At 34.3% G+C, this 11,985-nt stretch overlaps 1 protein-coding gene across 1 annotated transcript; it reads left to right on the forward strand.

The window, feature by feature from the left end:
* Positions 1–1,715: 1,715 nt before the first annotated feature.
* Positions 1,716–6,404, forward strand: LOC125213978 (110 kDa U5 small nuclear ribonucleoprotein component CLO). Its single transcript, XM_048114806.1, has 11 exons — positions 1,716–1,885; positions 2,378–3,133; positions 3,226–3,294; positions 3,410–4,603; positions 4,693–4,791; positions 4,872–5,030; positions 5,174–5,259; positions 5,330–5,528; positions 5,673–5,783; positions 5,869–6,075; positions 6,204–6,404. Exons 2-11 carry the CDS (start codon positions 2,390–2,392, stop codon positions 6,300–6,302), a joined length of 2,967 nt encoding a protein of 988 aa, XP_047970763.1. The 5' UTR covers positions 1,716–1,885; positions 2,378–2,389; the 3' UTR covers positions 6,303–6,404.
* Positions 6,405–11,985: the final 5,581 nt, after the last annotated feature.

Consider the following 11,985-nt stretch of genomic DNA (forward strand, 5'->3'; position numbering starts at 1 on the left):
GTCCATAGCAAACATTAATTAATTAGTGGACATTTATATCTTAAGTGCGAGAAATGAACGACAACACGAAAATCCGGATTACTTGTAATTTCGGATTGGGATGGACAGGGTAATATTATTTTTGTGGTGACTGCTAATAATATTCCAATATAAGCTTGTATCAAATTGTAGGTTCAATTTAATTAGTACAAAGCTAAAGGGGTGAAGTCATATCCAAAATCTTTCATAGATTCCTGACTGAGCCCAATATGAACTTAATATAAATAGGAGAATAAATGAGACATAAAACACACTTATTTTTATAAAAAAAGTTTCATCCCCTTCCTATTCTATATAGGGGATGATTTTTTCCTATTTTCTACTCTGAGAGGGATTTCTGTCTTATTTATTCAAGTCCTAGTATTTCGGTGAGATCAACGCACACTGATATTAGAATACAGTTCAGGAACTAGTCAAGAGATCTGTGGTCTAATACTCACGCCTTCACATGGAAAAGTAGCGAGCCATCGTCGATTCTTTAGAATCAAGAAGGTATAATTCCTACTCCGTAGAAAAGCATGTTTTAGGTTTCAATTAATCCTAGAGCATGTTTTAATTCAAGTTATATGTATGATACATGTGATAATTACGCGAATAAGTTTTGTCTAAATAATCCACTGAATAGATCGAATCTATTATGGGATTTGTTTGTATGCGCTTCCGTTGTCAACCCCTTCAATGCACATATTAGTAAATGACCAGTATTTAGGACCAAGTTAGGATACGATTTGATTTTAATATCATGTGTTTTTGATACCCTAATTAATTCTTTTCTTACAAGCCCACTTTATTTGATATGAATGTTATGAAATCAAAATTAAATATGCAATGACTTATTTGACCATATACAAATCTACTTATTTGCTAAAATGTATTTAGCTATACCTCACTTGAATATGCTAAAAAAAACGAACATTACAATTCTCTCTCCATTTTTCCATCGTTATTTCTTGGCGGTTCTAAACTAAGCGGTGAAATACTACTTCATTCTTCTTTGAATGGTAAAAAAACATTATATTTATATAGAAAAACAAGCCATTATTAATTGTTCACAAACAAAGCTCTTTAAACCTGCGGTTGATTAAAGCTACAATCAGAGCTTTTCAAAAACCCATGAGCTAAAAAATTTGTTCCAAATCAATATTAATCAACATAAATCATCGGTGGAATTGTATTGGGGATATCATTACAAGTAGGCAACAAATTGAATTACTCAAAAAAATTTCATAATTAAAAAAAAAGAGAATGATTGATAACAATTAAGCACGTACCGAATGGAAATTTTGGTAGTGAACTTTTGATTTACTTATTCATGAGAATTGAAGGAAGAGTACGTTGTGGACGTCTAGAAGAGATTGACGCAGAGGCATGAAGGAGATTTTTTTTTTCTTTTCTATGTAAATAAATTGAGGCAGATTTATATCTCACCGAACGTGTGAGATACGTATTGGTGTGATTTTAGGAAAAATTTGCGGGCTCGAATGGGCCATAGAGAAAAAATACAGGCTCATATATTAGATATCAAATCGTATGATTTGAGCTAAGTTAATTATTCATGGATTTTAGACAATTAAATGTATGTAATTATTAGAGGCCCAATTTTAGAAAAGGGCTAATTTTCTACATTCAGCGAAGGCCCAACCCATATCATCCAATCCTCAGTCTTTCCTCTTCTCGCTCAAATTCCTCCCGCTTCTTCTTCTTCTTCTTCTTCTTCTTCTTTCATTTCCGGCGAATCTCAATTCCTCCCGAACAATCCTCCTCGCCGAACGCCACCTTCGCATCTCGCCTTCCTTATTTCGCGGCAGCTTCTCGCCGCCCGCCCGTCCTGCGCGTCTTCGTCGAGGTTTTCCCTTCTCTCTCTCTAAACCCTAAACCCAAATTTGTTTTTTATAGACAACTAAGCTAAATTTTGGATCCAAAGGCTAGTGTCTTAACTTCAAATTGTTCTTAGAATTGCAAATGCTCGTTTTTGTTGTTCGCAATTAGGCGTAATAGAGTTCTCAGTAAATTTTTTTAAAATGTCAGTAAATTACCGAGAGGAGTTGACATAGGAACTTTGGGGTGGAAAAATGAGATAGTATTGCTCTTGGCCGGAAAGTCGCTTAGTTGCATTTTCTTCCAACTCTTCAGTTTTTGTGTATGTAATAGATATAGATGTATAGATTTTGTGTGAGATAGCCTATGTTTCTAAATACTTCAAAGATAGATATTATTGGGGGTTGAGTTGTTCATTTTCTGCTTGCGTATGAAAAATAGTTATGAATCGCTTTCCAATTTCATCTACTGAGCTGCAAGCTTGCTACAATTGGCTGATTATTAGGATTGCATTTTGCAGTCTTATAGAGCTATGGATGATAATCTTTACGATGAGTTTGGAAACTATATTGGACCTGAAATCGATTCCGATCAGGAGAGTGATAGGGAGGAGGAAGAGGAGGAACTTCCTGACCGGACTGAGGATGAGGAGGCTATATCTGATGATGAACATGGCCCTGGAAAACCAAATGGGTGGCTAACAACGACTGAGGATGTTGATATGGATGGCCAAATTGTCCTAGCTGAGGACAAAAAATACTACCCAACTGCTGAGGAGGTCTATGGCGAAGAAGTTGAAACCTTAGTTATGGATGAAGATGAGCAGCCACTTGAACAGCCTATTATTAAGCCTGTGCGAAATCTCAAGTTTGAGTTGGGGGTTAAGGACTCAACTACCTATGTATCAACACAGTTCCTTTTGGGTCTCATGTCAAACCCTATGCTGGTGAGGAATGTTGCTTTAGTAGGCCACCTGCACTGTGGGAAGACGACTTTCATGGACATGTTGGTCGAGCAGACGCATCACATATCAACCTTTGATCAGAACAGCGAGAAACATATGCGATATACTGATACGAGAATTGATGAGCAGGAGAGGAGGATATCCATCAAGGCGGTGCCAATGTCACTTGTTCTAGAGGATAGCAATTCGAAATCATATCTTTGCAATGTTATGGATACTCCTGGTCATGTTAACTTTTCTGACGAGATGACAGCTGCTCTGAGGCTTGCTGATGGTGCGGTGTTAATTGTTGATGCTGGAGAAGGAGTTCTGGTAAACTTATCTTATTTATTTTAGGTGTGTGTGTTTTCAAACTTTGGATTCCACCTCCATCTATGTGTATTTAGTTTCTCATTTTTTAATAGGTAAACACAGAAAGGGCAATACGCCACGCAATCCAAGACCGCATCCCCATTGTAGTTGTGATAAACAAGGTGATATCTTAAACCCAGTGGTGAAGTTTTGTAAAGTTGGTACTATCTCTGATTATTTCACTTAATACTGCCTGGAAGGTTTTTTCTTTGACATGTCTGACTTATATATTCTCAGGTTGACAGATTAATAACTGAGCTCAAGTTGCCTCCAAAGGACGCGTACCACAAACTAAGGCACACAATTGAAGTCATCAACAACCACATTATGGCTGCATCTTCAACTGCTGGAAATGTTCAAGTTATTGATCCTGCTCTTGGAAATGTTTGTTTCGCAAGTTCCAGTGCAGGATGGTCGTTTACCTTGCAATCATTTGCTAAGCTATATGTTAAACTCCACGGTGTTCCATTTGATGCTAACAAATTTGCCTCTTGCCTTTGGGGTGATTATTACTATGAACCTGATACCAGAAGTTTTAAGAAGAAACCACCTGTAAGTGGAGCAGAACGGTCCTTTGTTCAGTTTGTGCTTGAACCTCTTTATAAATTATATAGTCAAGTGATTGGAGAACATAAAAAGAGTGTAGAGGCTACACTCTCTGAACTCGGAGTGACTTTGAGTAATGCAGCTTATCGCTTGAATGTTAGGCCACTGTTAAGATTGGCGTGTAGCTCTGTTTTTGGTAGTGCCACAGGGTTTACAGACATGCTGGTTCAACACATCCCATCTGCAAAAGATGCTGCACAGCGGAAGGTTGAGCACATCTATACTGGTCCTAAGGACTCCCCAATTTATGAGGCCATGGAAAACTGTGATGCATCGGGTCCTCTAATGGTTAATATTACCAAACTGTATCCAAAATCAGATTGCAGCGTCTTTGATGCCTTCGGCAGGGTCTACAGTGGAGAAATTATGGCTGGCCAGACGGTACGTGTACTGGGAGAAGGGTATTCTCCCGATGATGAAGAAGACATGACAGTGAAAGAAGTGACCAAATTATGGGTCTACCAAGCTCGTTATAGGATTCCTATTAGCAAAGCCCCTCCTGGTTCTTGGGTTTTAATTGAAGGTGTGGATGCTTCCATTATGAAGACTGCCACACTTTGCAACTTGGAATATAATGAAGACGTGTATATATTTAGACCCCTTCAGTTCAACACTCTTCCTGTGGTGAAAACTGCTACAGAGCCATTGAATCCAAGTGAGCTGCCTAAAATGGTGGAGGGTCTTAGGAAGATCAGCAAAAGCTACCCATTAGCTATCACAAAGGTTGAAGAATCTGGGGAGCATACAATTTTGGGCACTGGAGAGTTGTACTTGGATTCCATAATGAAGGACCTCAGGGAGCTTTATTCAGAAGTGGAAGTAAAGGTTTGTATCTCTTTCATCGTTCTACTTTTACAGATTATGTTATGTTTGAGGGTTTCAAGCTTTCTAACTTGCTTTGACTGTGTCAAAAGGTGGCAGATCCCGTCGTCTCATTTTGTGAAACAGTTGTGGAATCCTCTTCAATGAAATGCTTTGCTGAAACTCCAAACAAAAAAAATAAAATTACAATGGTAAGCATTTATTTTAATTTAGAAACTCACTATCTAAAATTTTACTTATTTATATCTCTCGTCATTATTTCAATTTCTAGATTGCTGAGCCACTGGAGAGAGGACTTGCAGAGGACATTGAAAATGGCACTGTAAGCATTGACTGGCCAAGGAAAAAGCTTGGCGACTTCTTCCAGACAAAGTATGACTGGGATTTGCTAGCTGCGCGGTCTATTTGGGCATTTGGTCCTGAGAAGCAGGTAAGTAATGCGTCCAGAAAATGTGTTTAGCCAACCATATTAGCACCATTTCAGACTTCATTGTGTTCTTTTAATTCCTTGATCTAGGTGTTCCTTTGAAATTTTTGTTCTTACTTAAAATCATGACATATTTACATTAACAGGGGCCTAATATTTTGTTGGATGATACACTGTCTAGTGAAGTTGACAAGAGTTTGCTTAGTGCAGTTAAAGATTCTATTGTGCAAGGGTAAGTTTTTCTGGTGGCTTTTCTTTTGTAATTTACATGTGTTCTTGTTGCACTAATGTACGTCGGACAGGTTTCAGTGGGGAGCTCGAGAAGGCCCTCTATGCGACGAGCCAATCAGAAATGTTAAATTTAAAATAGTGGATGCCAAGATTGCTCCTGAGCCACTGAACCGTCAATCCGGCCAAATCATTCCAACTGCTCGACGCGTGGCTTATTCGGCTTTCCTTATGGCTACACCTAGGCTCATGGAACCAGTGTATTATGTGGAGGTAATATTTTTCTCTTACCCTTTGCTGTGTTACGGAAACCTAAGTCAAACCAAGATTAGCATTGTTTGGTTGGTTATGTATTAAACCCTGTTGCGACTTTTTTCTCTCTCTTTATCACTGTATCCTAATGGGTATTATTTTCAGATACAAACTCCAATAGACTGTGTTTCTGCAATATACACAGTTTTATCGCGTAGGCGTGGTCACGTCACTGCTGACGTTCCACAGCCAGGGACCCCAGCCTACATTGTTAAGGTTTGAGGCTCTTATTTCAAGTAGCCAGGTGTCTTAGTGATATTCATCATTTTTTTACCATAACTTCCATTGTTAAAATTTGTAGGCATTTTTACCGGTGATAGAGTCGTTTGGATTTGAGACAGACTTGAGGTATCATACTCAAGGGCAGGCATTTTGCGTATCCGTATTTGATCACTGGGCTATCGTCCCTGGAGATCCGTTGGATAAAAGTATAGTTCTACGTCCGTTGGAGCCAGCCCCGATTCAACATTTAGCTCGTGAATTTATGGTGAAGACGAGGCGCCGCAAGGTACAGTATCTTTCCTCATTTTCGACTTAATTACGGCTTGAAATTCACAGGGTTAAATGTGTTGATTTGAGTGTGAATATATTTCTGAAGTAATTTTATTCCTTAAATATTTGTATGGATTTCCACAGGGAATGTCGGAAGATGTGAGCATTAATAAATTCTTCGATGAGGCTATGGTTGTTGAACTGGCTCAGCAGGCTGCCGATCTTCATCAACAAATGATCTGAACTTTTCATTTGTTTGACTCGATATCGCGGTTTTGGTAGATGCTACACTTTGTTAACTACGTATATTTTGTTGTAATACTTCAAATTCTACGATTTTAATGAGTTCATGTGTGCTTAGTCAAGCAAACATCGACCCAAATTAATGACTTTAAAAGGATTTAAACCTCAATGGTTTTTCGACTTTTACCTCAATTTAAACCTCTAGGGTTTTGTACCACAAGTATCCCTCATCATATAGCACCCTTGTTATACTTCCTCCGTCCTTAAAAAAAAGACAAACTTAACACAAGTTTTAATGTGCAATTGATAAATTAAAAGAGATAAAAAAGTTTGTCTGCTAATTGGTATCCCAGTTTGCCATTTTATTCTATCCGTTGTTAGGAGTAATGGTTCATTTTTATTATAAATAGTAAGTAAATTTTTTGATTCCACTAATTCATTGTAGTCATATTTTATTACTCGTATAAAACTAGTATCGTACCTTTTGTTGACCCTTTGTTGTTAGTAGGGAACCTTGTTGAGATATGCAACTATGAACATTACTATAAGGAGAGTATGTAGGAATCTTCTCCTTTTTTTTTCTTTGATTACTTCATTTAGTTTTGCAAGAGGACTAATATTTATTAATCAAATTGTTGAACAATTAAAACTTAAAAGAAATCTTGGAAGTGATGAACTCAATTTTTTGCTTATTTTACCTATAGACATATGAGTATTTAATTTCAATATTGTACATTTGTACTACGCCACTACTACTTTAATGATTATGGCTAGACTCCACTAAATAGGAGTAGTACCTATGCAAATTTTTAAGTACGTTATTGTGCCAGAATCGTGACATAGTATTCGACAGTAGCCGATCGAATAAAGAGTGTTTCATCAATCGTATATTTGGGCAGTGTGCTGATTTGGGGAACTTAAAAAATAATTACTCTTCGAACAATTTATGCCGTTTTATGTTTTGTTTACTCCACTGATTAAAAACACAACACGATAGCAGACTATTCGGGCTCATTCTTTTATGAGGGTCAGGACCCACTGGCAGCGAACTAATTAGTACAAGTAGTCTCGTGTTAATTGACGTCGTATGACTTGATACAAATTTTAAGAAATTTTGTGAAAATGGGTGAAAATAGTTAGTGCAGTGTGAATACTCTTTTAAGAGTAGGTAGTTTCATGGAATAATAAAATGTGAATAAAATGAATTAGTGGAATATAAATTATTTAGCAAATGTAATAGTAAATATAAGCATCTCAATTAATGAAAGATGGATGAAAAAAAAATCAATACTACTACTACCAATTAAAGGGGGACTAAGGTAATATAGCATAAAATAAATGGGTTCATTCTTTTTTATGCGGATTCACCGACAGTATATAATACTCCTACTTCATATTCATCTGGTTTGACTTTGGGGAATTGACACTAATAAAGTACTAGTTCAGTAGAAGAGTGATGATAAACAATCAAATCAACCAAAACAAGATTATATTAGTAATTTGGTGTATTAATTATATATTAAAGTAATAAATGTATCTAGTGGATAAGTTAAAGAAGACTTGATTAGCGTTCAACTTCATTTTCAATTTTTTTCTAATATTTAAATTGCTTCTTTATTGCTTTTTAAATTTGAATAAAAGTATACATTAATTAGGTTCTGAAAAAGTAAAAAATTTATATACAAATCATTAATATATGACCATAATATTATTCACGTTTCTTGTACTAGATATGCGCTCATATATTTTAATTAAATGCATAAATAAATCAGTTTTTTCTCAAAATAAACCAGCTTTTGATTGTACAAAATTTGGTCATATAGATTTACTGTTTTATTTTTGGAGAATACATCAAATCTTCTCTTTTTTTTTTTTCTCTCTCTCTTTAAATATGCCCATTCTTCCTTCTCCCCTTCCACTCTCTAAATCCACCCCTCATTTTTCGCTGTCTCCATTCTCTCTCAAAACCAAATACTCCCATTTCTTCTAAGTTCTTACAAACACTATTCAGTCACCAACGTCTATATTCTCGAGAATGAAACTATGCCCACATTTGTTGTCTCACTCCGATTTATTTCTTCAATGTATAACATATAGAATTGAACTCCCATTCACTCCAATTTCTAAGACTTTCTCCCGAATTCCCAAAGATGAGACTTCTCCCATATTCCCAAAGATGAAACAATCAAGCTTTCTCTCCATATTTGGACAAGAGGCGCTATTCTTCTATGGTTTTACTCCATTTTATTTCATTGTGCCATACAATTGCGTAAGAAATATTTATTTCATTATGCCATACAATTGCGTAAGAAATAATATCCCTTCATCCCACTTTAGAAATTCCGGTTGACCTTGACCTTTTTGGGTATCCCACATTAGGAGTCCCAGTTGAATTATTTCATAAATGATAGTAGGCCACACATCCCACTAACCATTTTCCACTCACATTTTATTATAAAACTAATATATAAAAGCAAGACCCACATTTCATTATCTCTTTTCACCCACTTTTTCTTTACTTTTCTTAAAACTTGTGCCGAACTCAAATAAGACTCCTAAAGTGGAATGAATGAAGTATTATATTGTCCGGCCTACCCTATAGCGTGCTTCTTAGGTTAATTTTTTCGGTGTCATATATACTGAAAGAGAAGGTTAGGAGTGTGTCGTATATATTCAAACTTCCCAGATCCAGAGAATCCACTAGACTAAAATAATATTTTTAAAGTTCACGAAACTAAAATGATATTTTGGTAAAGTTCGTGGACCTAAGATGTCCCCTCTTTTTATTATTTGCTACACTATCAATGCTATATCAATACATTTAATGAATAATTAAGAGGATATGTTATTTTATGTATGTAAATACAACTATATACGTTTTAAAATGTCAATGATACATGACCCTCTTGACAAAGAGACAAATAACCGATATTAATATTATAAATTTGAGAAAGTGAAAAGTTTTGTAGGGTTGACGAATCTACAATATTTTCCCACATCGTACAACAAATTATGTTATACCTCCAGGCAAAATAGTTTAAAAAATAAATTAGACAGAAAATAATAATAAAATGACGGTTTAACACTCACCGTGAATCAACAATCTTAATCTAGATGAGTTGTGAATTAGATTGTGTAATAACCTTTTTAGGGTCAACGATAACACCAATAATATCTGCAAAAATAGAAGTCCGGATAATGTTAATAATCAAACTATACATATATAAAAGGCCAGTTTTGGCCTATATTTTGAATATGTATAAATTTTTGGTATAAATTTAAATATTTATAAGTTTTGTAACTACCAATCATGTATAAATAAATTCTAGAGTAATTATTCTTGCCGTTATTTACCGTTACTCTCATGATTGTGTATAATAGGAAGAGAATTAGTAAGAATATACTGTTGTTTATATATCCTATTGACACATTATTAAAAATATAAAAGACATATAATTATTGGATTAAAAAATAAACACTGTTAGTAATGCTATTAGAAAAGAATTATATTAAATGTCATCTATTAATCTATATCTATCTATAAATATATAAGAAGAGTTTAAAAAGAAATAACAAAAATTCTATTATAATTTAATTTAAATATATAATAGTTTTTGGTATGACTTAAATGTAGTTAGTGCAAAATTGTAAAACATATATTGAAAAAGTAAACGGTTTTAAATATGATAAATTTCTTGAAATTGATGTCCTTTATTATTGTATCAATACTAATCTACTGTATATTTTAATAAATTTAATTGAGTCAACGTTAGAATTTATTATTTGATAGGAGATCAATGCTAATATCAATAGATTTAGTGGAGGATTAATTCTTATGATACGTTACATTATATTACTATATACTTTTAAAATATTAATGATACATAATCCATTTTAATAAACAACATAAAAGCAATATTAATGTTATAAGTTTAGGAAGTGAAAAGTTTAGATATTTGTACTATAAATATATGGTATTTGGTAACTAAAATTTCACTATTTCATTAATTTCTCCTTTATAGAAGATTCAGAGTTGATGCTTTTATTCTAATAATAGGAAAAAAACTTTACACCATGCCATGATTCTTTGCCTTGATCAACCTTAATCTTCTATAAAAGAAATGAACTGTCTAACCTTTGATCTTCTTTAAAAAGAACTAAGCGATAAAGAAAAAGGGATGAAATGTATGTGGTGAAGGGAGTCGCAACGATCGCAAGGATGCTAGGTGGCGATAGCATTTCCGGCGGACAGAGATGGGAAAAGTTTTCATCAATGAAGAAGAATAAAGAAAAGAGGGATGTTGCTTATGTTCCATTTATGTTATTGGAATAGGTAATGAATTTTCGAAATATAAAGAAATGGAGTAGTATATATGTAATGTTAAAAACAGTTTTTAATTTGGGCTTGATTGTAGGGGTATATTCCTGTTTTAATTGAAAATTTATATGTGTGATGTTGGAAGCGATTTTTTATGGTTAAATTTTAGAGATATTTTTTTATGTAAGGGCCAAAATTGGTCCTGAACATATGCCCATTTTATGATTTTGGTCATAGACTTTATCTTTTGAATTTTTTGGTCTTGTACATTTCAAATCGGATCACAATTGGTCATCCGTTAACAATTCCGTTAATATTTAACGGTCAACATGTTTAATCTCATTTTTTTACCAAATTAAACGGTTAATTATAATTTTTTTACTCTCTAATTATATTTATTTATTCTAAATAAAATAATCTATCAATATCTAAAGTGGCAGTTATGGAGATATTCACAAAAATGCCAATTAATTTATTTAGCACATGTTTTATGTTATCAACATAATCTTAAAACCAAGAAAAGAGATACAACTTCACACGCTTAAGTCAATTTTTAATTCCAAGCGAGTTTTTCTGCATTAAAAAAAAGAGTCAATATTTTACAGGCTGCAGCTGGTTTTCTCACTCTTCTCTTTCTTCATTTGCAATTGAAGGCTGCAGCTGGTCTATAAATAATATCGAGCTTTGTGCTAAGCAGTAGAGATAAACATGTTCTAAGCAAACATCTATAAATACCACCCACTATTGAGCTTATTGACAAAGCAACAATGTTTTCTCTCTTTTCCGTCTTCACTGATGCAGTTGAATCCCGACTCATCAGCACAAATACTAAACAATGTTTCCATCAATACAAAACACAAAAAGAAGAACAATGTTATGAAGACAAACCAAAGAAAATCATGTCGAATGAAGGAGAGTGAAGGAAAAAGGAAAAGATATGCGAGATCATATTGTTTGACATGAATAAGCAGCCGGTCATCCCAATCAACTGTGCGCTTGTTCCAATGTGTAAAAACGTTCATACATTATTTTTGTAACTCAAAAGATTAATTAGCGTTTTTGCTCAGGTAGAGAAAAAACTCTTATGGTCTTTCAACGTAGTTGATGATGAAGATAGCAGCGTTCAATGAAGAAAGCGATGTTATTACTAAAATTATTATTATTATCAATAGAGGCTAAGCCAATGAGTGTGTGGTTGCAGAGTATTGGATATATTAACCATTTAAGGTTTCCGTCATTTTCATATCTAAATGGAATGAAAATAAAATGGGTCGTGCATCGCACGGGATTTGACACTAGTAATAATAATAGTAATAATGTTAGGGTTTAGATTACAATGGTATCAAGCTTTTTTTTCTATGGCAA

This window comes from Salvia hispanica, chromosome 3, assembly GCF_023119035.1.
Source record: "Salvia hispanica cultivar TCC Black 2014 chromosome 3, UniMelb_Shisp_WGS_1.0, whole genome shotgun sequence".
Classification (NCBI taxonomy): domain Eukaryota; kingdom Viridiplantae; phylum Streptophyta; class Magnoliopsida; order Lamiales; family Lamiaceae; genus Salvia; species Salvia hispanica.